Source organism: Schistocerca gregaria, chromosome 6 (genome assembly GCF_023897955.1).
Source record: "Schistocerca gregaria isolate iqSchGreg1 chromosome 6, iqSchGreg1.2, whole genome shotgun sequence".
NCBI classification, from domain to species: Eukaryota; Metazoa; Arthropoda; class Insecta; order Orthoptera; family Acrididae; genus Schistocerca; species Schistocerca gregaria.
This window is the reverse complement of record NC_064925.1, coordinates 276,377,104-276,404,236: the sequence shown is the minus strand read 5'-3', so window position 1 is coordinate 276,404,236 and position 27,133 is coordinate 276,377,104. Positions and strand designations below refer to the sequence as shown.

The following is a 27,133-nucleotide window of genomic DNA, read 5'->3' as shown; positions in this document are numbered from 1 at the left end:
TTTATGCTCATACATTATGATATATCTAGGGACTGAAAGTCAACTCTGTAGGAATCAACATAGGTTCCAAAAACAATGAACATGTGAAACCTAGTTCATTCTGTTCACCAATGAGAACTAGAAAGCAGTAGATTGATGCTGATGCTGTGTTGATGCTGTGTTCCATGATATCTGGAAGGCACTCAGTACAATTCCACACTGCTGCCTAAGGAGAAACAAATAGACTACAGTATATTACGCTATGATTGACACAACAAAAAGTTTTTATGCACATGTGTCATGAGATGGATAGATACAGCATATCTGCAAGCCAGGGTGACAATAAACATCCTACCACATTTGTGATTCCTGTTGGTTGAGAAATTTGTTCCATGCTGTTGGCTCCTGCCTTTTTGGATGTTGTCCTTATCAGGGTTTTGTGACGTTTCAAATAATGTAACAACTTTGTAACACACAGTTATTGTAAAGAACAGTGCAATGCACAAGACATAGTTAAGGAGGAGCCTCATATTTATTTTGAGCGATGGATATTGAACTTGTACCTTTAACTTCCAGCAGTAGCTACAGAACTTTGAAAAAAGAGCTCTGATCAGAAGAGGTTGGTGATTGTGCTGAAACAGTAAGTTGAGCAGGCTTGAACAGTAGGAAGTCTTGACTCCCAATCATAGTTTACTTTGCTGCTAGATAGTATGGTAAAGAACCAGCAGAACCTCATATGTGGCAGTTGTGACAGAACTCAGAACAAATGTGACTGGGGGTAAATAGCATTTATGAAGAGCATACAGTAACAGAAATTTGCAATTTTGGAGAGAATTTGCGGATTGTAAGTACACAAATTAGAGGGAGTTGATATCTGTTGCCAGTTGTGACAAAGACCAACAGCTAAAATTATGCTTCAGTGTATAAATCAAGTCCTAACATTGCGAGTCATAAATTTGATGAGGTTTGTGTAGTCGATGAACAGTTATCACAAATCCTTTTACTACAATTATGAAAGATAAGAATTTAACTAGTTCACACGTCATAAGATTTCAACTGTGTTTACAGAGGGCTTCAGTTGTAATAATCCCATGACCAATCAAAAACTGCAGTCATGGATTGCCATTGCTGCACATCAACCTACAGTGGTGGCAATGCTTACGGTGCAGTCACTTTTGACAATGCAGCATGAACTACATTACGATCCTGCTGCCTTCCTTCCTTGTCTTTTTTACTTTCTTCCCTTTTTTAATGACTACAAAAATCCCACCTTGGTTCAGAGCATTTAGTGAAAAAAGCTAATGATATAAAAATGAAATAAAATTACTAAAAAAGAATTTACAAATTAAATAAAACAATAAACATGACACTGAAACTTCCTGGCAGATTTAAACTGTGTGCTGGAGCGAGACAAACTTGGGACCTTGCCTTTCTAAGGCAAGTGCTCTATAGAACAATAAATGTGAACTACAGACTATTAAAATTGAATATAAAAATATAAATGAAAATGACAAAGGATTCAGAGTTGCCAAGGAGGTCAGGAAGACATTGTCATCACAAGGACCTGTACTGCCAAGGCTTTATGGACTCCCCAAGGTCCACAAAGTTGGGTTGCTGTTATGCCCCACTGATAGCAACATCAGAGCTCCTACATATCTGCTGACAAAACACCTGACAGAGATACTAACTCATTATGTAGTTAAATACCCACATCACATCACAATTCTGTAGATTTTGTGAAATGTCTCAAGAACTACAGGCTAAAGGACTCAGATATCTTGATGAACTCATTGGTCAAAAATTTGGTAAGTAGACCACTGACCTTTTCAGGCATGTCCTACCCTCCATGTATTGCCTTTTTAATTAAGAATAGTATGAGCAAACAGAGGGGGTCACAGTGGGCAGCCACTCTCATCAGTGGTTGAGAGTATATATATGGAGCATTTCAAATGCAGGCCTTGACATCATCCAAATGGAAACGTCTTTGCTTTCTTGTTATGTCTGTCCCCATGGAAGGGACAAACTCCTTGACTTCCTTGTACATCTAAACTTGGTACATCCCAACAGCAAATTCACTATGGAGACTGAAGAAGAAGGAAGTCAACCATTCCTGGATGTCGTGGTCAAGAGAAGAACTGATGGCATCATGGGCCACAGTGTGTACCAGAGGAAAATACACACAGACCTGCATTTGTATGCAGATAGCTGCAACCACCCTGTACAGAGGAGTGTGGTACTAAAAGCACTAATACAAAGAGTGCACACCATCTCAGACACACAGAGTCTGCCAAGAAACTGGAATACCTCAGAACTGTCTTCCAAAAAAATGGTAGATTTAAACACACTCTTCGCCTCATCACTACAGTACAAACTGTGACGTTGGAAGAAATCATGGAGGATGATATAGCCACAGCCTTCATACCATACACTGGTGGCATGTCAAGAAAATTTGGATGCATACTGAAAGAGCAACATGTAAGAATGGTCTTTTGCCCATCCAATAAACCATGGGTATTATTGGAGAGTTTCTAGGATAAGCTCAGTTAGCAGAAGGCTAGGGTATATCAGGTTGTGTGCCAGTGTGAAAAGACATTGAAGATTGATCCTGAGAACATGAGTGGCACTCTTGACTAATGTACCACATCAAGTCATCAGTCACATAGCATCAGAGAATCATGCCATGGAATACAAAGGTACCAGGATTTTAGTGTAGACTTCCAAATACTGAGACAGTGTCATTAGAAAAGCCATTAAAATGTACACCAAGGATAATCTTATCAATCGGGACTGCAGCTATCTCAACAAGGCTTGAAAACCAGCACTGGGTCTAATTAAGAAGACATTTAACTAACACAACAATCTGGTGATCAAGTCAGACAGAGCAACTACATTGATGCAACCGCAGATGCCAACACAAGTGTCTTTATGACTGCCATTACGTCCCAGCGTGTGTGGACTGTGGAGTAAACAGCTTGCGGTGGGAGAGGATATAAATTTATCACCCACTCTTAGAAGCTCAGTTTGTCAATGCAACTGATGATGGTGACATGTGTGCTCTCCAAAATATCATGCCTGTTGGAAACTATGGACTGCAGTATGCTTGTGAACTGTTTGATCAACAAATACACTAGGAGAAACTGAAGAATTACATGGATGAAATACATTACAATTGTGACTGTACATTAAAGCAACAAATGATAGTAATGATTATAGTAAGGCAGTAAAAACAGTTTTGAATTTTGAACATTGAATATGTTTTGCAGTAGTGACAACACCATTTGCCTAAGGGGACGGAATCTGTAGTATAACGTATCACTCTTGTGAAGTGATGTGCTGCACAAACATTTTTGGAATCGAAGAATGATGATTATCACTACAAAAGTTTATTTTTGTCATGAATTAGATAACCTGCTGTTTGGATGAATGTTTTATCTATGCTCATGTATTGTGGTATGGATGGACATAGCGTATCTGCAAGCCAGGATGATAATAAATGTCATACAACATTTGCGGTACCTGATAGTCGAGAAGTTTATTCTGCACTGTCAGTTCCTGCCTGGGAGATTTGGTGAACTTTGTAGAGGAAGTGTGAACATGACAGCGCCTGTGATGTCATGAGGACAAAAGAAAATTTGTTATTTGGATACTCACAATTGGAATATGTTAATTAAGACCGAGCATTTTTGGACTTCGCCCTTATCAGTATTTTTGTGGTGTTCCAAATAATGTAATAACTTTGTAACACACATTTATTGTAAGAAAGGAGTACAGTATAAGAGAAATTATTAATGAGAAGCCTCACATTTATTTTGAGAGTTGGATGTTGGAGTTATACTCTTAACATCCAGCAGTAACTGCAGCACTTTCAGAAAAGAAGATCAGTCAGAAGAGGCTGGCAAGTGTGCTGAAACAGTACTCTACTGAGGAGACCCAACTTGAATAATAGGAAGTCTTAGCTCCTGATCAGACTTTACTTCACCACTTAATAGAACAGTAAAGAACCAGCAAAGCATTCAAGATACTCAGCATACTCCAACAGCAAACACTGCAACTGAGGTGTTCTACATCATGGTGTGGTTTACTGTTCAAGCTCTGAGATTGTATGTTCCTAGAAGAGTCAACCAATATATTGCTTCCTCATATATGTATCTTGCAGAAAGGCAGTGAAGGTAAAATTACAGAGATCTGAGCTCACAAGCATGCTTATCAGGAGTCATTTTTCCCTAAAACCATTCGTGACTGGAATAGGAAAATGGAGAAGTGATAGTGGTGTCAGTTGAGTCTATCAGTAGTTCAGGTTTCACTAGGCATGGCCTGTATCTCAATTGTTTTGGGAAGGGGAGGCTGGAAAATTTTATAGGTGACACTGTAGTGTGTTGTGGTAGGATCACTTATGGGAAAATTCCTGTAGTAGGTGGTGTTAGAGCTGCATCTTTTTTAGATTGAAGTCAGCTCATAGGTATATCTGCTTAAAGGAAGTCCCTCTCACTAAGGAATCACCTCCAGAGGTCATCACGTTTCCAAGTAGAGAAGGAATTAGCATATTTCATCAAAATATAAGAGGTATTCGAGATAAAATTAGTGAACTGCTTATAAATGTTGACTCTGAAGTTATTGGTATATCAGAGCACCACTTAAATAATTTGACAATTCAGAGGCTTTCTTCACCAGGATACAGATTAGCTGACTGTTTTTCAAGTAGTTCCTTGTGGAGTGGGGGAGTGGCCATGTACATGAAAAACAGTATTCCATTTGAGTCCGTAGATATATCACGGCACTGAACTGAACAGTTATTTGAATGTTGTGCAGGGGCAGTTGAATGTAGTGAAACTAAACTTCTAATTGTTGTTGTTTGTAGGTCCACTAACTCTGACTTCGAAGAATTTCTGCCCAAGCTAGAGAAGGCTCTTGATTCACTTTATAGGAAGTACCAGAAATCATTTATACATGGTGACTTCAATATTAATTTTGTGTATGATTTTGCAAGGAAAAGGATGTTGGTAGATCTCCTAAACTCATAAGATCTGATGCAGATTGTGTGTTTTACAACCAGGGTCTAGGGGAACAGAAGCACAAACACAGACAATACTTTTATTCATTCTTCATTACTAGATGGGCATTCTGTCAGTAAAATGGTGAATTGCCTTTCAGACCATAATTCACAAATTTTAACATTAAAAGGCTTTTGTACTCAAATGAGTATCACATGTAATTACAATAGGAAAGCTAATCTAATGGCAATAGAGAGTTTTTAAGCCTTGTCAAGGAACAAGAGCAGCAGGATGTTTATAGTGTCAATAACATAGATGACAAATATAATGCTTTCCTTAACACATTTCCCATGCTGTTTGAGAGTTGCTTTTCCATTGGAACATTCTGAATGGGGTAAAAGCAGTAAAAGTCAGCCTTGGTGGTTGACTAGTGTGATAAGGATATCATGTAGAACAAATTGGGAATTGTATGAAAACGTTAGAAGTAGTCACAATCAAGCTACTGTAGCCCATTACAAACAATATTGTAAGGTGCTTAAAACTGTTATTGAAAAGGTGAAGAGTTTGTGGTATGCAAATAGGATAGCTAATTCACAGCATAAAATTAAAACCATGTAGTCAGTTGTGGAGGAAGTGCCTGGTCAGCAGCACAAGGTCGACAATATAAAGTCAGTTTAGTAAAAATATTTCTGTTGCTGATAAATCAGATATATGTATAGTATTTAACAATCATTTTCTATGCATTGCTGGTGAATGAAATAAAAATTTAGTTTCTACAGGGAATCATATAACTCCCTTGGCAAATGCCTTTCCAAGATTGATGTCTGAACTACTCCTCTGTTATACTGACAAGTGGGAGATTGAGTCAATAATTAAATTACTGAAGACCAAGGACTCTCATGGATATGATGGAGTGCTTAGCAGAATATTAAAGTACTGTGCTGCACATGTTAGTCCTGTATTTAGCCACTAGTGTAATTTTTTCTTTAGAAATGGTCAGTTTCCTGAACAATTAAAGTACTCAGTAGTAAAGCCACTTTATAAAAAGGGAGCAAGGGATAATGTAGACAATTTTAGACCTATTTCTGTGCCATCAATGTTTTCTAAAGGTACTGAAAAGGCTGTGTATTAAAGGATAATTGATCATTTTATACCACATAATTTGCTATCAAATTTACAGTTCAGCTTTAGAAATTGTTTAACAACTGAAAATGCTATATTCTCTTTTCTCTGTAAGGTACTGGATGGGTTAAACAAAAGGCTTTGAATGCCAGACATATTTTTTGATTTAACTATGGTGTTTGATTGTGTTGATTTCAAAATATTGCTCCAGAAGTTGGACCATTAAGGAATATGGGGAGTAGCTCTCAATTGCCTCACCTCTTACTTTAACAACAGACATTCAAAGGTCATTATTCACAGTACTGAGAACAGCTGTGAGGAGGGGTCTGAATGGGGTACAGTCAAATGGACAGGGGGAGGGGGGGGGGGGGGGTAGGGATCAGTGCTGGGGCCACTCCAGTTCCTTATTTATATACACAATATACGCTCTAGTATTACAGTTAATTCTAAAATTTCTGTTTGCTGATGACACTAGCTTGGTAGTAAAGAATGTTGTGTGCAACATCGGCTCAGTCTCAAATAGTGCAGTTCATGGCTTGTAGAAAATAAACTAACACTAAATCACAGTAAGACTCAGTTTTTACCATTCCTAACACACAGTTCAACAAGACATAACTTTTTAATGTCACAGAATGAGCATATGATTAGTGAACAGTTCAAATTTCTAGGTGTCCATGGAAAGCCCACATTCAGGATCTTGTTCAAAGACTTGTTGCTGCCATCTTTACTGTTCGAATGATATCTGAAGTAAGTGATTGTTAAACATGAAAATTAGTCTACTTTGCTTATTTTTATTCACTTATGTCATTTGGTATTATATTTTGGGGTAACTCTTCCCATTCTAAAAGGATATTTTTAGCTTGAAAACTGAAGAATTCAAAAATATTAGCAGTAATCCATGTGCTTTCATATTGAAACTGAAGAGTTTCCTCATGGGCCACTCCTTCTATTCTGTTGAGGAGTTCCTTGAAAAATTAAGCTGACTCTTATGTTATATTGTTGATTGAATTTACTTAAACTTAAGGCTTGAATTTTTTGGGTTCATAAACATTTTATTTTTAACTGTTATTACTTTGATGTTGTAGTTTCATGTACTGACATGTTCCATGATCTTGGAGATTTGCTACTCCATTTGGTCTTACAGAGCTTGACATGTAAATAGAAAATAAAAAAAACTGTGCTACTCATAGTATCTTCCAGTGCATGCTGTAAGGTGGTTTGCAGAATATAGATGTAGATGAAATACAATTATGCCTGATCCAATCTGATCTGGAAAAAGAGCTCTTGCTTGCTGCCAGCAGGTACTTTTAACACCAAATCTTATCATTCTTTCATCAACAAGCTGTCATTCTTTGCTCATCTGCCTTCCACAAAAACAACACAAAGTATTCCAGAATTATGTGTAACCAGAAGACAAATTTTTCATCTACATTGTCAACTCCCTTTTTAGCAATTCATTCTTATGTGAAATATTTATTTTCATTTCTACATCTAGAATAATAGAAGCAAATGGATTTTAAGATAGGTCTGCCATACTGTGCCCTTCTTTCTTAATAGTGAACTTGATTGTGAGGAATAACCCAAAGTTAAACATGAATATCTGTTAAAGACCCTCAACTAATGCCACCTCCACATCACATCTGTGATCCTAGATCACAGTTAACAGATACCAGAAGATGTAGGAAAATACCAGATTTTTGTCAGCTGCACCTACATTTCTGTTTTTATTTTGATACAGTCAGGATTTGGTTTGTGTGGTGTCCCTATAAAAATTGCAGTATTTGGATGAAAGCTTCTATTCACTTGTAGATCAGTTTGGCAATAAAAAGAAAACTGACATTTAAATTTTTATGTTCAAAGATCAATCACTCAAGAGGATTCTACAGACATACCATTATTTGAGCACTTATCGAACTCCCATATGGAGGACATAGAAATAGACATACATAGTGTTGGAAAGCAGTTGGAAGAGTTGAAAACAAAGAAGTTGCCAGGTCCAGATGGAGTCCCAATTCTGTTTTACTGAGAGTTCTGCTCTTTGTTGGCCCCATACTTAGTTTGCATTTGTCATGACTCTTTAATGCAGTGGAAAGTCTCAAATGATGAGAATAAATTACAACTGATTCCCATGTATAAGTTGGCTACAAGAACAGAGTCACAAAATTACAAATCAATATCTTTAATGTCATTTTTCTGCAGAATTCTTGAAAACATTGTAAGTTTGAATATAATAAATTTCATCGAGAGAGGGAAAGCTTCCATCCACAAATCAACAATGATTTATAAAGTATCACTTGTGCAAAACTCAATTTGGCCTTTTATCACACTATATCCTGGATGAAGGGCAACAGGCAAATTCCATATTCCTAGATTTCTGGAAAGTGTTTGCCACAATGCAACACAGAAGACTGCTAAGAAAGTTCCGAGCACATGGAATATGTTCTCAGACATGTGAGTTGCTAGAAGATTTTTGAAGTCATTGAACCAAATATGTTGTACTGGATGGCAGGTGTTTATCAGAGAGAAAGGTATTGTCAGGAGTGCCTCAGGAAAGTGCAATAGGACTGCTCTTGCTCTCTAGCTACATAAATGATCTGATTGGCAGGGTAAGCAGCTGTCTGCATCAGTTTACTTATGACTGTGTATTGTATGGTACAGTGTCATTTTTGGGTGATTGTAGGAGGAAGCAGGATGACTTTGATAAAATTTTATTTGGTATGATGAAAGGCAGCATGCTCTAAACATGAAAAAATGCAAGTTAAGAAAGATGAGTAGGAAAAACAATCCTGTAGTTTCGAAAGTTTTAGTCATCTTAATTAAATATCTTGGCATACTGTTGTGAGGTAACGTGAAATGGAATGAGCATTATGTTCAGCTGTAGGAAATTAATTCAGCAAATGGTCAATTTTTGTTTATTGGGAGAATTCTAGGAGAGTGCAGCTCATTTATAAAGGAGACAATGTACAGAACAATTGTGCAGCCCATTCTTGAGTATTGCTAGAATGTTTGGGATCCCCCTCAGGTCAGAGTAGAGGATAACATTGAAAAAATTGAGAGGAATGCTGCTAGATTTGATATTGACTTGCACAAGTGTTACGGAAATGCTCTGTGAACTCAAATTGGAATAGCTGAAGGGAACAAGACATTCTTTTCACAAAATACTATTCAGGAAGCTTCGAGAACTGGCATTTGCAATAGACTGCAGAACAATTCTATTTCCTCCAACATGTATGTGTGTGTGTGTGTGTGTGTGTGTGTGTGTTTGTGTAAGTATGAAATATCTTCATTATCTGTTTGTTACACATATTTCTGTATTGTGGTGATTGACTCCATTCTTAAATCATTTCACCATGGTAGCTGGACAAATATTCAGTTACCCTATTCAAATGTTGTAGAATACAGAAAAAAGATGAATTCTTGCATCACCAAGTTCATCAACAGCTGTAACTATTATTAATCTCAACACAGCTGAGTACTGAGGGCAATTACAAACAGAACCTTTTCTCTGCTACTCTGCATAAGCAGAAACACAGTTTATGATTAATCACAGTGGTTGTAACAAGGAGCCTAGCAGGACAAAACAGGTCCAATGGTGACTGACACCAGAGATCCCTAGGTGAATTTATAACCAACACAAATCCAGAGGGTAGCTGAGTTATCTAAGTACATACCACAGTCCAGTGGAAAATCCAGTGCACAAAACATTAAACAGATAAGATAAAATATTGTACTGTCTAGTGGCTAGGTTACAGTGACTAGTTAGAGACTGGCCATGATTGCTGGACTGTGGTATACTGGTAAACACTTGTAAGAGGGTGGTACCACCTCACATTCTTGCCACAATGGTTGTATCTCATGTGGGTGTGAGCCATGGCTGTTACCTGGAGACCGAGTATCTTAAAAATGTTCTCTATATCAATACACAGGTTAGGTGGAGAATGTGAATCACCTTCAGATACCAAGCCCTCCCCCACTTAATTGGCACATAGGGCTGAAAGTGACCTGGCCACTGCTGTCTTCGCCAAGGAAGGGGAGAGTTGGATGCAGAAAAAGCCTGTCAAAGTCACCCACAGAGGCCCCTATTGTGATCAGGGGTGGGGTGGGGGGGGGGGGGGGCTGGGATGCAGCACTTTCTGTGAGAGCCCTTGGCCAGCCTGTGAAGGAGAGAGCACCAGAAGTAATGGAGCTGGGACAAAGGAGATGCTCTCCATCAGCACCATAGGCTGATGTTGAATCACAACTGATGGTGAGGGAAGGATGCCACTGATGGGAAGGTGGGAGCCATAAGTGGCATAGGGGGAGTAACTGCAGAGGTTATATTAATAAGGGACAGGCTGGTAGGCTGGCCAGTCCCTGGGGTGGACATGGACAGCACACTCAGCTGGTGGTGATGGGAAATGGGGGGGGAGGGACGGGGGCATACATCACGGCATGAACGAAAGTGATTCTGGTGCCAGATCAGCTGCTCCGGCTGGCCTCAACCTCAAACATCTGCCTTTCCCTATGATCACTGCTGATGCCTTGGGTTCACTCACCATTCTAGCAAGTATGAGCTCAGATGATGGTACTCATGCAGTAATATGGCTGTGCCTGAGGGTGGTGGTCCTGTGGAATTGGGCACAGGATGTCTAACAAGGTGTGGGTTCTGCACCTATGTAAAATATGCACTGGGCTGTGACCATTGTCAAGGGTAGACTGTTATGAAGTGAGGAAGCTGGTCAGTATGCTCCAGAATCATCTGTAATCATTATTTTGGACATCTGCATCTTGAAGATTATTATCATTTGCTCAGCTTCCAAATTGGACATGGAACGCAAAGCAGTATTGGTCAGGTGCTCAATGTGATTGTGCCAACAAAAATCCTGATACACCAAGGCCATGAACTGAGGGCTGCTTTCAGAAACCAGCATGTAAGGGGTCACCTCAACTGCAGATATGATGAACAGGGTGTGTATAATAGCTGCTGTAGTAGTTGTAGGTATCTGTGTGACATATGTAAAGTTAGAGAGGGCATCAACAACAAGCAACCATATCAATCCCCAGAATGGATCACTGAAATCAACATGTACCCTTTGCCAGGGATGGTCAGGCCATGGCCAGTGGTGGTACCACTGTGCAGGAGCAGACTAGTTGTGGGTGCAGCCAAGGCAGTTCCAGACAGTAGGTTCAATGATGGCATCAACCCCAGGCCAATACACATGATGTTATGCAATAGCCTTCATTCTGCACATTCCCCTCTGTGCAGCCTGGAGGATCTGCAATATGTAGGGCTGGAGATTGGGGGCATTTACCATCTGGCATTCAGTATCATCCATAACTAGAAAAATGCCCCCCTCAGTTATTTTAAGCCTATATCATAGGGGAAAATAGGTGCATCCTCGAAGGCCATTGTCAGGCAAATGCCCTTTTCACCCTGCCATACACTAGACAACACCCTGCAGAGAAGTAGATCAAATGCCATATCTGCAGCTACTTCATGTGCCATAATCAGAAATATATCAAGGATGGGCCACTGGTTTGTGTCTAAGGCAAAACACATCAACTGATGCCTCTCGAATTCGTTATCTGGGCCACTCAGCACCTGGGAAAGTGCATCCACACTGGAGTGCTGTGTGGCAGATTGATGATGAATCTCTGAGGTATAATTCCTCAGTAACAATGCACACTATTGCAACTGCTGCTCTATTTTATGAGGAAGTTTCAAATGAGGGACGATCAACAAAATAAAAGGCTTGTGATTGGTGATCAAGTGAAACTTTGCACAATACAGGAAAATGTAAAACATCTGTATGCCATATGTGATAGCCAACACCTCCTTCTCAACCTGTGAATAATTCCTCTGCACCACATTTGATGTTTTAGATGCAAATGCAATGGTCTGTTTTGTGCCATCGGAGTATATGTGGGGCAGTACGGCAACCACTCTGCAATCCGATTCATTGGTGGCAAGCATCAAACGCGCGCAGCATGGAACATAGCTGAACAAGGGGCCAATCTAAGGCACATTTTAAGTTCCCAGAATGAGATTTTCACTCTGCAGTGGAGTGTGTGCTGATATTAAATTTCCTGGCAGATTAAAACTGTGCTAGACTGAGACCCAAACTTGAGGAACATCCCCCAGACTGTGGCTAAGCCATGTCTCCGCAGTATCCTTTCTTTCAGGAGTGCTAGTTCTGCAAGGTTTGTAGGAGAGCTTCTGTAAAGTTTGGTAGGTAGGAGATGAGATACTGGCAGAAGTAAAGCTGTGAGGACGGGGCATGAGTGGTGCTTGGGTAGCTCAGTTGGTAGAGCACTTGCCCGTGAAAGGCTAGGTCCCAAGGTTAAGTCTTGGTCCGGCACACAGTTTTAACCTGCCAGGAAGTTTCACTTTTTAAGTTGCATGAAAGCCTTTTGGCACGCCTTTGACCACACCAATTTAACACCTTTTTTATGCAGTTGATTAAATGGGTGGGAAATGTGGGCCACATTTGTTGTAAACTTGACACAATAATTTACTTTGACAGGGAAAGGCTGTAGTTCTTTGAGATTCTTAGGAACTGGTATTTCAGTGATTGCAGCCACATGATCCTGTGTCGGGGCGAGCCCTTCTCGACTTAATATATGACCCAAGTACATGACTCTTGACACAAAAAAATACATTTTGTTGAGGTGACAGTGCAGATCATTGGCTTGGAGACACTCAAACGACATATGCAGACAGGTGCTGCTGCTGTGTGACCCCAGCAACCATCAAAGCATTTAATTAATTAGCACAGTTGATGTTACCTTGGATGAGCTCCTCAAGGTCTCTCTGAAATATCATAGGAGCACTTGAAACCATGAATGGCAACCTGTTATCATAACATGCTGAATGGCATATTAAGCACTAAAAACTTTCATCTGATCTTCTACAGATAATTGAAAGTAGGTGTCAGTGAGATCTATTTTTGAAAAATACTAACCTCCATGTAATTTAGCCAACAGTTTCTCCTACCAAGGAAATGGATACAAAAGAACATTTGCTTGAGCCTTATCAGTAGACTTAAAATCACCACAAAAGCAGAGTGATCCATTAGGCTGCTGCACTACAAACATGGACGTAGCCTACTGGCGAGACAATACTAGTGATAGAACACCCACACACTTTGCAACCTGCCTGTTTCTGCTTTAACTTTCTCATGCATGGTGAAAGGTGCCAGACAGGCCCTACAAAACTTAGGCACTGCCGATTGGTTTCATGAAATGTGAGTCTGGAACCCCATTGCACAGCCTTGTGTAGGTTGCTTATATTGTGCACACAATGCATCAAGTTCCATGAATATGATTTCAGGTGAAACCAAATTAACCTGGTCCTGCACTTGAAAACCAAAAAGCGAAAAAGCATCCAAGAGTTGACTACAAGCAAAGTTAGTTGCTGAGCAACGTTTTTATACTTAGCTTGGATGATGACCTGACCCCACAACAGGATCGACTGGCCATTGCATATCACTACTTTGCAGTGAGGGGACTGTTACTGCAGGGAGCCAATGCAGTGATACATTTCCTCATTAATCAGAGACATGACTGCACCTGTGTCCAACAGGTAACCTGCCATCATCCTATGAATGAACAGTTGCAACATGAGAAGCTGCATCTCGCAGTCTGTTGCCTTGTGCATCTGCAAAATAGTATGCAGTGTGCTGATGGCTGAAATTGTTGGCACACCCCAAATGAGGCAGATGGTCATGAGGTGCCCCAGTTTGTGGCAAGCAAAATAGATGACATAATGGAGAGAGGAGTGACATTGTTGATGCTGTGGGCCACAATCTGACAATCTGAACATAGTTTGATGACATGAATTTTGTTGCAGTTTCTTGACAACTGCAGCGAGGGAAATGCTGAGTAAGCCTCTGCTAGGTTAGGGCATGCCATCAGTGATGAAAGTGTTTCCATTTGTGTGGATATGCCAACAATGAGGGAAAGAAATCACTAACTAATGCACTGTCTACTACATTCCTTGTTGCCAGACAACAAGACAAATGGTATATTGGATGGAGATGTTAACTGGCATCAGTGATCATGAAGTAGAATGGCAACTAAGACTACTAACATTCTCAAAGCCCAAAAACTCATGAATCAGAACTTTGCTGACACAGTTACTCTGTAAACTTTGGCAATTTGTAACACATTACTCAAGGTGGGGTTAGGCATCTCCAAAACTTTCACTTTAGTAGCTTGATCTGAAGCGAAACACGTAGTAATGTCACCAGTTAAGGAGTCTGCATATGATGCATCACACTCTTTATGGGAAAACTCACATTTATGTGTCAAGCCTTGTAAATAATCAGCCCATGCTGCATAGGATTGTTTATGATGCTTAACATGTAGGTTAAACCTGAACCTAGCCACAACAATGTGTGTTTGGTGGTTGTAATAGTCAATCAGCAAACATCAGAATAAGTCAAACTCCTAGAATCCAAGTGTGGGTATACTTTTTGCACCCCTTCATACAGTTTCCTAGTAGAAGACAGGAAAAGAACTTTTAATATTTTTGTGGGATCTAAAAATTTTAAAACCTTTCTCACACTGGCCTGGTTTAGCTTTACTGATCAGGATAGTAAAAAACGTGCGTATATTATGAGAATTTTCATTCACAAAGCAGGCTTGTCACATTCATACAGTTCAATACTGTTCTATCCTGATTAAATTGAGCTTAACTTAAATTCCATAAGGCAGTGAAGCAATTTCAAAGTCTCGGCGCAACAAAAATTGTCAGTCGATCTCCTAAAAGCAATTGTAATAATTATTAACTTTTGGTGAGCGCATGGGGAAGACCGGAGATCTGCTCGTAAGACCATGTTAGCCTATTTATTGAAAGTCATAAGCTGGATATCTTGATCATACAAAATGGCAGGTTCGTCCAGTGTAAATCAGACGTTCCCCACTGATCCCATGCAACACAGCATAGTAAGCAGACACTGTCAATAATAATCAGTTAAATAATACTCGAACACACTTACTTTAGTTTAATTCGTGTATTAAATTCCTTCTCATACAGAATCTCATTAAGATGGTGAATAGTTCAACAATACATACATATACATCTTCCTTCTTTCACGGCTAATTGGCAAGATCTCCTTCATTCTTTTTTCATAAGAGAAAACATAGATAGCAGAGAAGCTATTCCATGGAGTAAATGGACGCTCCAAGGAGTAAAAGGGCTTGAAACTACTTTGCATTGATAATCATCATATATTAAAGTTTAGGTATTGTTAAGATAAGAAGAGATATTTTGATATATGTACTGAGTTACATAATTTATAAAATTTCTGAAAATATCGCGGAGAGACTGATGCAAGAGACATTACACACTCACTGAACCCCAGGTCAGTTATTTGCCTTGCCTTATAGTGAAGGACAAAACGACATAACTGGATCTCCAAACTCACATTGAAACAAGTGAATGGCAGAGGAGTAGGCAAGCCAAATTCAGTTTCTGGTTTTGCAAAAGCTGTAACAGCTGTGTCTGCTGTTGCTGGTGGAGTTTCCACTGCCTGTCTTGCTGTTACCATTACTGCTGGTGCTGATGCTGTTGTTGTTGCCATTGTTTTTGCTTCAATTGCAACTGCTTCTCCCACAGCTTGATAAACTCAGGATCCATGCCACACTGGAATAGTTTCATGGGGAAAAAGATCATGTCACAAATTTTATGCCCCACTCTGTATCAGTATAAACACAGTTTGTGATTTTCCACACTGGTGGTAACAAGACAACTGGAAGAACGAAACAGAGGGTTCTGATGATGACTAACAGTCATTGAATAGTAAGTAATACATGTCCAGAGAATAGTGAAGTCATCTAAGCATATGCCACAATCCAAGAGAAAGTCCAATTCACAAAAAATTAATAAAATACTCGTCTACCCAGAGGTCAGGCTTCAGTGACTAGCGAGAGACTGGAAGCAATCAGCAGACTGTGGTATACGAGCAAGCACTTAGAGGGTGGTACCACCTCGCAGGATTGCCACAGTGGTTGCACCCCACACAGGTGTGAAAATTTGGCTGTTGCCTGGAGCCTGAGTATTTCTGATGTGTACTCTCTGTCAGTGCTCAGGCTAGGTGGGGATCCAAATCACCCTCAGATATTAAAGTGGCCAAGCTGTTTAGCATCTGCAACATTTTCAGGAGGAGTGAAGGCAACTACAAATGTTTCATTACCACAGAGGTTACTCAATAATCATCTTAGTGTATCATTTGAGCTTTACCATTGAAGAGAAAGAGCAGCAAAGAGAGGTGCAAAAACACTAATCCATTTCCCCACATTGGGAGTGGTATCTCGAAGATTGGCAGGATTCTAAAAAAGTAAAACACGATACTACATATGTTTATATTTAATAATAGTAATAATAACGCTTGATTCAATATCAAAAAGTATTGCATAGCAAAAAAGTCATGATTTTAAGATTGTTTTTAAATAATGGAAGGTCCAGGTTGGCATATCAACAATATTATGAAAAGGATATATTGCTACTCAGCATAAAGATGACACATTGGCCAAAGCCTTCTTCAGAAAGGAAAACACACACACATTTACACAAGGAAGCACACCTCACGTGCACATGACCACTATCTTTGGCCAAATACTGTACAGCGAACTGAGCATAGGTAAAAGGCCATGAGGAGCCCCACTCAATGGTTATAAGGATCAGTAGAAAAATCTGAAAAACTTGAACATCGATCCAAGTAACTCGTCCACAATAGCAGAAGACTGAAGTCGCTGGCACTCAGTTACCTTAAATGCTCTTCAAAACTTTGAGCTGGAACGTCGAAGAATGGAGGATAACAAATGCCGGAGACATTGCTAAGCCATCAATGACACTTCCACGCTTGAACCGTGACATAAGGAAATCTCAGGAGAGAAATGAAAACTCGGATATGAGTAGCAGCTGACGACTGACTGATGACATGCTTGCTTGTGTGATTATGTATGTGTTTTCCTTTCTGAAGAAAGCTATGGCCGTAAACTCAGATTTGTAACAGTCTTTTTATCCTGCCTGTCTGCAACTCAGCATGTCTTCATCACTGTGATTAGTAAACTGTCCTTTTCATAATACTGTTAAGACTGTTTATAGTTTACATGAATATTCTTTCACAGCTCATTTCTTCCATACAAGTAAATTAAGATATAATAACAGGAAGGAAATATTGCCCTACATTCAGTATGTCATAGTAAAAACAAATAAAAAGAAACATGTTATTTAGTATTAAGCAGGACATTTCACTGACATGATTTTCTATTGTGCATGAAATAACAGTTCCTATCACCGATGTAAACAAAAAAGGACTGTTAAGTAGGTTTTTAGATAAATTTCCAGATACAGTGTAAGACTTACAGTGGTATGGTGCAGTGTATTCGTTCATCTCATTCCCATGCACTTTGAACTCTTCTCACATAGTGTTGTCCTGTGTCTTTTATGATGGTATTTCTCTTTGGTTCTTGTGTTATATTAGTGTAGACTAGTGTTTATGATTGGCTTTAATTTTACAACCAGAAAAACTACTCTAAAAATACAATTAAAATACCTGTTTTTGAAGATGAACTTCAAGTCTAGCCCCATGGATGATTCTCGTGGCTATTTCTGCCAAACCAATAGCCTGTTTAAATTACCTTAAGTTGATACACCCCATATTTCTATTACATAAGTAGTGTTTGAGGAAAGCAAATAAATTAAAAGGAAACAAATTAAAAAATAAATAAATGAAAACTTAGCAATGTTCTGAAACCGCTGCTGTGGACAGTCACTTAATATTTGGAATGTTTCTATCTGCTTCAATCCTTTATAAATCTGAAATATTATTTCTAGTATGAATATTTTCCATTTGTTTTAGTATTTGGTAGAGAAAGTTGAGAAAATTGCAGTTCCACATAAACATTAAGCTATTTGTCTGCAAGTGATAAACCAAATATCCAATTATGAGTTCATATTAGCTCAGACAGCTTTGAAGTGATATTAAACTGCAAACTAGTTGATCTTTGTTTTGTAATATGAAATGTTTCAGTAACAATTTTTTCCCCAGGGAAGTAAGTGGGTTGTTTCTCTCATTACTTCAGTCTGGGCAGTTTGAGGCTGCTCTGGCAGTAGTTGAGCCCATGCTATCTCTCCTAAAGCAGCAGTCTCCCACAGATGAAGGCAAGGGACTAAACCAAGGAACAGCAGAAGTGTCAGCAGCAGTAAAGAAGGAATTAAACATACGCAAGTCCAAGTGAGCATGCAATATATTGTCCCATTCCTTCTTGATTCTGTCTCTCTTTAAGATTTGCACTATGTCTTGCTTTTGCAACTGAAATTTTTACTTAAGTCAACTTTTCTTTTTTTCCATTCATTTACCTCAAATTCTCCTAGGTGTTTGTTGTGATAATTTTTATGTAGGCAACTTCAATTGTGTTCTGCTTCACCATATTTACATGCAATTTAGGTGCTTTGCTACAAGTTAAACATAAACATTTGCCTCATCATGGTAAAAATAATTTTATTTGAACTGGTACAAGCTAATAATTTATTATTTCTTCATTTTTCATTATAAGCTTCTAACTGATTGTACTCACAGAACTTTCATATAAATCAACATTATCATTTCTGAATTTGCATATGCAACATAAAACCAATCTACATTTAAGTGTTTGCTATCAGAAGAACCTGAAACATAGCAAGTTGGAAACTCCTCCATCCGCTATGTTTCCTGCACCCATGAATTACTAAAATGTTTTTGTTTTCTCACTCTGTATCTAATGCAGCTATACAAATAATATTTGAAATGTACTTGAGTATGTCAAAATGGCTGTTTATGCAAAATTCCATTTAAAATTATAATTCAGTTAGGTATATTTATCTTCCTGATCCAGTTAGTTTCACTTGAAGCTGAGTTAATTGAAAGACATGACTACTTGAAATAATGGGGAAACACACTGATCTAATAGAATTCTAAGTGCTGTTACCATTCATTCAAAAGTAGATATTTCATTCTTTTTGAAAACATACTTGAAACTAATTAACTTCCAAGATAACTAACATTGAAAGATGAGAACCTCATAGTTTTGACTGCCTTCTTTGCATTCATGCTTACAAGCTTCTGAATTTTAACACTAATTTTCTTGCTATATGTTTTCTAAATCAGACCACCCCTCCTCTGTCTTATTTTTGATTAATATATAATTTAAATATTTTATTTTCAAGATGGGTCTCATACTTGTAAGCTGGGTATTTCTAATTCAGAAGCATAATAATGTTCTGTATACCTTTATAATTTACTAACCTTCAATATTTTCCATAAACAGGGTAACAGTGAAGTCCTATAATCCAAAAAATAGCAAAATGTTACCTACCCGATTTTTAAAACATTAAATAGTTTCAGAAATCACAACATGTTCTTATACTTACCCTCAAAATCACTAGCCTGCAACCAGCAGACTATGGTGTAACTTCATTATTTCAATTTGTGTTAGAGTCTGGCTTCAGATACAAAATATATAACACTTATGGTGAAAGAGGCTGTAACCAGAAATTACAGATGCAATAATTATGTTGACATATATAGCAGTGTCTGCCTGAGTTGCTCTGGTAGAAACAGCATTAATTAGTGCCACATTTTTTTCACTGTGTAACTTTGTATAATTTTGCCCAACCTGAAAAAGTGTGCGTGTGAAACCTAACTTGATTTTCATTTGCCACACTCAACTATTGTTAATTACTTCATCAAGAATATGTTAACCGCACAGACACTTGATAGCATTAGCTGTAGCAAAGTGCATTATGTAGTTTTTCCCTTGTTGTTGTTGTTGTTGTTGTTGTCTTCAGTCTTGAAACTGGTTTGATGCAGCTCTCCATGTTACTTGATCCTGTGCAAGGTTCTTTATCTCCCAGTACTTACTGCACCCTACATCCTTCTGAAGCTGCTTAGCGTATTCATCTCTTGGTATCCCTCTACAATTTTTACTTTCCACGCTGCCCTCTAATGCTAAATTTGTGATCCCTCGATGCCTCAGAACGTGTTCTACCAATCGATCCCTTCTTCTAGCCAAGTTGTGCCACAAACTCCTCTTCTCCCCAATTCTATTCAATACTTCCTCATTCGTTATGTGATCTACCCATCTAATCTTAAGCATTCTTCTGTAGCACCACATTTTGAAAGCTTCTATTCTCTTCTTGTCCAAACTATTTATCGTCCATGTTTCACTTCCATATATGGCTACACTCCATACAAATACTTTCAGAAACAACTTCCTGACACTTAAATCTATACTCGATGTTAACAAATTTCTCTTCTTCAGAAACACTTTCCTTGCCATTGCCAGTCTACATTTTTTATCCTCTCTACTTTGACCATCATCACATATTTTGCTCCCCAAATAGCAAAACTCCTTTACTACTTTAAGTGTGTCATTTCCTAATCTAATTCCCTCAGCATCACCAGACTTAATTCGACTACATTCTATTATCCTTGTTTTGCTTTTGTTGATGTTCATCTTATATCCTCCTTTCAAGACACTGTCCATTCCGTTCAACTGCTCTTCCAAGTCCTTTGCTGTCTCTGACAGAATCACAATGTCATCGGCAAACCTTCTCCATGGACTTTAATATCTACTCCAAATTTTTCTTTTGTTTCCTTTACTGCTTGCTCAATATACAGATTGAATAACATCAGGGAGAGGCTACAACCCTGTCTCACTCCCTTCCCAACCGCTGCTTCCCTTTCATGCCCCTCGACATTTATAACTGCCATCTTGTTTCTGTAAAAATTGTAAATAGCCTTTCGCTCCCTGTATTTTACCTGTGCCACCTTTAGAATTTGAAAGAGAGAATTCCAGTCAACATTGTCAAAAGCTTTCTATAAGTCTACAAATGCTAGGTTTCCTTTTCCTTAATCTAGCTTCTAAGATAAGGCATAGTACCAGTATTACCTCACGTATTCCAACATTTCTGCAGAATCCAATCTGATCTTCGCCGAGGTCGGCTTCTACCAGTTTTTCCATTCGTCTGTAAAGAATTCACGTTAGTATTTTGCAGCTGTGACTTATTAAACTGATAGTTTGGTAATTTTCACATCTGCCACCACCTGCTTTCTTTGGGATTGGAATTATTATATTCTTCTTGAAGTCTGAAGGTATTTCACCTGTCTCATACATCTTGCTCACCAGATGGTAGAGTTTTGTCAGGCCGTCAATAGTTCTAATGGAATGTTGTCTACTCCCGGGGCCTTGTTTCAACTTAGATCTTCCAGTGCTCTGTCAAATTCTTCATGCAGTATCGTATCTCCAATTTGATCTTCAATTACATCCTCTTCCATTATGTAATATTGTCCTCAAGTACATCGCCCTTGTATAGACCCTCTATATACTCCTTCCACATTTCTGCTTTCCCTTCTTTGCTTAGAATTGGGTTTCCATCTGAGCTCTTGATATTCATACAAGTGGCTCTCTTTTCTCCAAAAGTCTCTTTAATTTTCCTGTAGGCAGTATCTATCTTACTCCTCATGAGATAAACTTCTACATCCTTACATTTGTCCTCTAGCCATCCCTGCTTAGCCATTTTGCACTTCCTATCGATCTCATTTTTGAGATGTTTGTATTCCTTTTTGCCTGCTTCACTTACTACTAGCCCTCGTCTTTTTATCTACTTGATCCTCTGCTGCCTTCACTACTTCATTCCCCAGAGCTCCCCATTCTTCTTCTACTGTATTCCTTCCCCCCCCCCCCCCCCCCCCCATTTCTGTCAATTGTTCCCTTATGCTCTCCCTGAAACTCTGTAGAACCTCTGGTTTAGTCAGTTTATCCAGGTCCCATCTCCTTAAATTCCCACCTTTTTGCTGTTTCCTCAGTTTTAATCTACAGTTCATAAGCAATAGATTGTGGTTAGAGTCCACATCTGCCCCTAGAAATGTCTTACAACTTAAAACCTGGTTCCTAAATATCTGTCTTACCATTGTATAATCTATCTGATACCTTCTAGTATCTCCAGGATTCTTCCATGTATACAACCTTCTTTTATGATTCTTGAACCAAGTGTTAGCTATGATTAAGTTATGCTTTTTGCAAACTTCTACCAGACAGCTTCCTCTTTCATTTCTCTCCCCCAATCCATATTCACCCATTATGTTTTCTTCTCTCCCTTTTCCTACTCTCGAATTCCAGTCACCCATGACTATTAAATTTTAGTCTTCCTTCACTACCTGAATAATTTCCTTTACCTCATCATACATTTCATCAATTTCTTCATCATCTGCAGAGCTAGTTGGCATATAAACTTGTACTACTGTAGTAGGCATGGGCTTCATGTCTGTCTTGGCCACAATAATGTGTACACTATGCTGCTGGTAGTAGCCTACCAGCACTCCTATTTTTTTTATCCATTATTAAACCTACTCCTGCATTACCCCTATTTGATTTTGTATTTATAACCCTGTATTCACCTGAGCGAAAGTCTTGTTCCTCCTGCCACTAAACTCCACTAATTCCCACTATATCTAACTTCAACCTATCCATTTCTCTTTTAAAAATTTTCTAACCTACCTGCCTGATTAAGGGATCTGACATTCCACGCTCCAATCTGTAGAATGCCAGTTTTCTTTCTCCTGATAACGACGCCCTCTTGAGTAGTCCCCGCCCGGAGATCCAAATGGGGGACTATTTTACCTCCGGAATATTTTACCCAAAAGGACACCATCACCATTTAACCATACAGTAAAGCTGCAAGCCCTCAGGAAAAATTACTGCTGTAGTTTCCCCTTGCTTTCAGCCGTTCACAGTAACAGCACAACAAGGCCGTTTTGGTTAGTGTTGCAAGGCCAGATCAGTCAATCATCCAGACTGTTGCGCCTGCAACTACTGAAAAGGCTGTTGCCCCTCTTCAGGAACCACACGCTTGTCTGGCCTCTCAACAGACACCCCTCCGTTGTGGTTGCACCTACGGTACGGCCAACTGTATCGCTGAGGCACACAAGCCTCCCCACCAACGGCAAGGTCCATGGTTCATGGGGGCTTTCCCTTATCTGCATATAAAAGAGAATTGTGAAATTTGAACTGACCATCGCTCACAATTATGTCACAAGTGAAAGTAAAAGTGATGATTTCCAATGTTGAATACTGTGTGAGCTACATGATTGGAACTCTTCTTTTTGCCATTGATAGTTTTCAGCACCAAACCACATAAAGTGGATCAGTAATAAATTACAATGTTCACTCATTAGAGACACAGAAATAGTCAACAACAGAGGATATATCACAGGTTTGAGTTTGAATTTAGCAGAGTTCATAAGATGAATCTTTATTGTTGGACTATCCATGTCCATTTTGCCAGCAAAGGGGCAATAGTTGGATCAACAGTTGGCTTTCCTAGCACATAGAATGCAAGTTGCTGTTTTGATGGTTTTTCAGCATGGACAACAGTCATGAATCAATTCAGGCAAATCTGGACTTCCTGGATGTTAGTGTGCAAATTGTGCAGCTCCTACCACGTCATGGTGAACAGCAAAGTCTGCTAAAAGATGTCCTTGAGTTCAGAGACATGATAGATTCAATGGACACATCTGGTAAGCATGATGAGACTTATGAAAATTTGCCTTTCCTTATTAATTAAATAAATTTTCAGCTTCATTTAATAGAATGTATCAGACATATAAATTTGTGTACTTGCAATCATTATTTCTTACATTTTTTAAAGAAATTTAGAGACTATACTTTTTCATATACTGCCAAATATAGTTATGAAGTATATGTCTAGACATATGTGATTCATGTTTGTCCATATGTAATGCATAGAAGCTAGCTGGGGTCAATGATGGGGTATGAAAGAGTTGTCTGATAATCATAGGGGAAAACAGTATGGAAGGCTGTCCAGAAACATTGTGATGGTGTGAAATATGTGGGCACATGCAGGATATAATGATGAAATCTTTTCATGGAGAGGAGACGGATCCTTCTAGGAACAAACCTGAGAATATTGTGAAGAACCCAGGGTCAGAGAAACAGATTAGGAAACAAGTCATGAATGATTTAGACCAGTTGAAAAGCAACAAGAGGAGTGTGAAACTTTCAATATTAATAATGGGATGATAAAATGCAGAGGCTGTTAGAAAGAAGGAACTAATGGAGACTGAGGCTAAGAATGCAGGAATAAAAAGTGCAGCTCAGAATATTGATTTTATATGAAGATTTGGAATGCAACTGTTTAAGCCAATCAAATTGTGCTCATTAGTAGTATCTGTAACTGTGTTGTTCAGTTGAGTCATGGCCACAGTTTGTCAGTGGCTGTTTATCTGACAGAAAAGTTGGTTTGTAGTCAAGTCCATAGACATTACTATACAATGGTTTCAGTTAAGTTGGTAAATGGACATGCAAAGTTTTAAATATGGCTTCACCTCTGACATAATTTGAGATTTTCAGTGACAGTGCTGCTGGAGTAAGTGGCAGGCAGGTATTTTGGGCAGGTCTTGCATTTGAGCCTTCTGTAGGATCCCATACATTAGGACTAGTTTGAGAGCCAGAATGGGATAGGTAAGGACAAAGTTGAATGAGCAGCTTCAGACCATTTGGGAAGGGTGGGAAACAGTGTGTATGTCATAATTCCGTTTTTGGGGTATGATTACAATGAAACCCTATCATAGAATGTGATTCAGTTGTTTCAGGTGTGAGTGGTCTTAAATGATGAAGTGATGAAGGGTTTGTGGCTAGTCAGCAAGTGTGCAAGAAAAATTGACTGTTTGCAGAAATAAGGCACCAGAAATGTGTCTCTAGACGTGGTGGAGAGGGAATGTCTAGTCCAGGAAGGTCTTGCCAAACCCTCAGCATATTGCAATAGCAAACTGCGTTATATCTAGATTAATGATCTAGATTAATGAAGTGATTGGTGGTTGAGCATAGTTCAAGTGATAGAGGCATTGTTGTTGTCTTCCCAATACTTGCATAGCCAGTATGGATATGGCAACCACAAGTGAGCGAATTCCTTACTGAATGTGTTCACAAGTTCCTTAGTAACAAGCTGTATGGAGTTTTCTTTGCAATATTGTAATAATCTTACCATTTTTCTTCACACTTTTACTGCTAGAGTCCGTCAACTGATGCTGCCTTCGTAGCTGAGCTTGCTAGTACACATCTGTGGAGTTGCACTCTACTGAGAGATAAAAAGGTTCAAATCCATGTGATGGAACATTTTCACTAGCAGCATTTAGCTGGAAATGGGAGGAGAGGTAGTGGCATAAGGTTTCTGATGGCCTTGGTTCAATTCCAATCCTGTCTGCAGTGTTTCATGAAATAAGGGCATGTGACATGGCACTTGTCTTGTCACTATTCGAGAGGAGAGACCAGTTTGCTGGCACAGGTTTCATTCACTCCCTTCCAACAAACAAGCCCAACACTACACTGTACAAGTATGTATCACAACCGTCCACATGACACAGATACACTTGTGACACTTTATAGCAGGTTGGAGGAAGACAATGGCAAACAGCCTCTACCTTGCCCAGGATGGTGATTCAGGATTCCTGCATCTGCTCTCCTTCTCTCACTTCCTGAGTGTTTGACAACTTTGGCTTTTGTCAGTTGGCTCTAATAATTAGAAACTGAGGTAGGAAATTAATATAACATTTCTTTGGGGAGGAGGGGAGGTAGAGGGGGTTGGTATTATTGAACCTTTCTGTCAGTAGATTGGTACAAACATAAAATCACATATACACCTCTAGCTATTAGTTACTTTCTAATTCAGGTATCTGAGTTGTCCAGGGGTGAGGGCATGCATTATGTGAAGACAATTTTCTAAGGAGTCATTAGTGAGCTGGAGGTTGTAACTTTACTTGGCTGGTATTCTGCACTTTGTAACTGCTCTGGCACTTGTGAATTTTCTTCCCATTGTGGAAGTATCTTATGGACTTACGTTAAATAATGTAAACCTTGCTGCAGTACTCAATATTTAATTTCTTTTTGTTTATTTACAATCTGCGTCACTGTCTAATGGTTAGCTCTGTCAAAAGCAATGATTTCAGTATATAAACCAGGTGGGCATTTGTATCCATAGGTTCCATAAGTCACAGTTTACTACTGGTCACTTAATACATAGATTCACAATATTTATGCACAGTAGTTAAAGTTTGATTATTGAATACGAACCAACTGCTCAGTTTATATTTTGGATTAATGCTGTTGACAGGCTGATAGAGGTTTTATCATTCAAATATAGAACACTGACTGACATATAAAATGAAGTTTACACTTTAGTAGTTGACCGTAGGCTGGTAGTTAGTGATGTGTGTGTGTGTGTGTGTATGTGATATATATATATATATATATATATATATATATATATATATATATATATATATATATATATATATGACGATGTAAATAAAACAGAAAGAGACTTCCACATGGGAAAAATATATTAAAAACAAAGATTCCAAAACTTACCAAGCGGGAAAGCGCCGGCAGACAGGCACATGAACAAAACACACAAACACACACACAGAATTACGAGCTTTCGCAACTGGCAGTTGCTTCGTCAGGAAAGAGGGAAGGAGAGGGAAAAATGAAAGGATGTGGGTTTTAAGGGAGAGGGTAAGGAGTCATTCCAATCCCGGGAGCGGAAAGACTTCCCTTGGGGAAAAAAAGGACAGGTGTACACTTGCACACACACACACACATATCCACCCCAGGTTGTTTTTAATATATATATATATATATATATATATATATATATATATATATATATATATATATATATATATATATATATATATCCACTGTATGGTAAGTAGCAGTCTATCCTTTGCATAATGTAGTCAGATAGTAACACAGAATTACAGAATTGATTATAATTTGAGTGTTGGGCAGTGACTGGCACTGAAGTTAACATTTCAATAACTAAGCATGAACTCACTCACCTACTTGCAGATGAACATTAGATTAAAAATCAAAATCAGTGTTACATTTTTAATAATTATATAAAAGACAGCAGAACTAGGGGACACAAAATTTCAAAACGAAAACTATATATTTGACTATTAGATGTATAACAAGAAAAAATTCTATAACCAGAA

The 27,133-nt window shown here is 38.7% G+C and overlaps 1 protein-coding gene across 1 annotated transcript in view; it reads left to right on the top strand.

The window, feature by feature from the left end:
• Positions 1-27,133, top strand: part of LOC126278850 (uncharacterized) — a 445,668-nt gene that overhangs the window by 229,327 nt on the left and 189,208 nt on the right. Inside the window, exons 21-22 of the mRNA XM_049979125.1 lie at positions 18,128-18,313; positions 23,481-23,635. Coding sequence (XP_049835082.1) covers positions 18,128-18,313; positions 23,481-23,635 — 341 coding nt within the window. The remainder of the gene's footprint in view (positions 1-18,127; positions 18,314-23,480; positions 23,636-27,133) is intronic.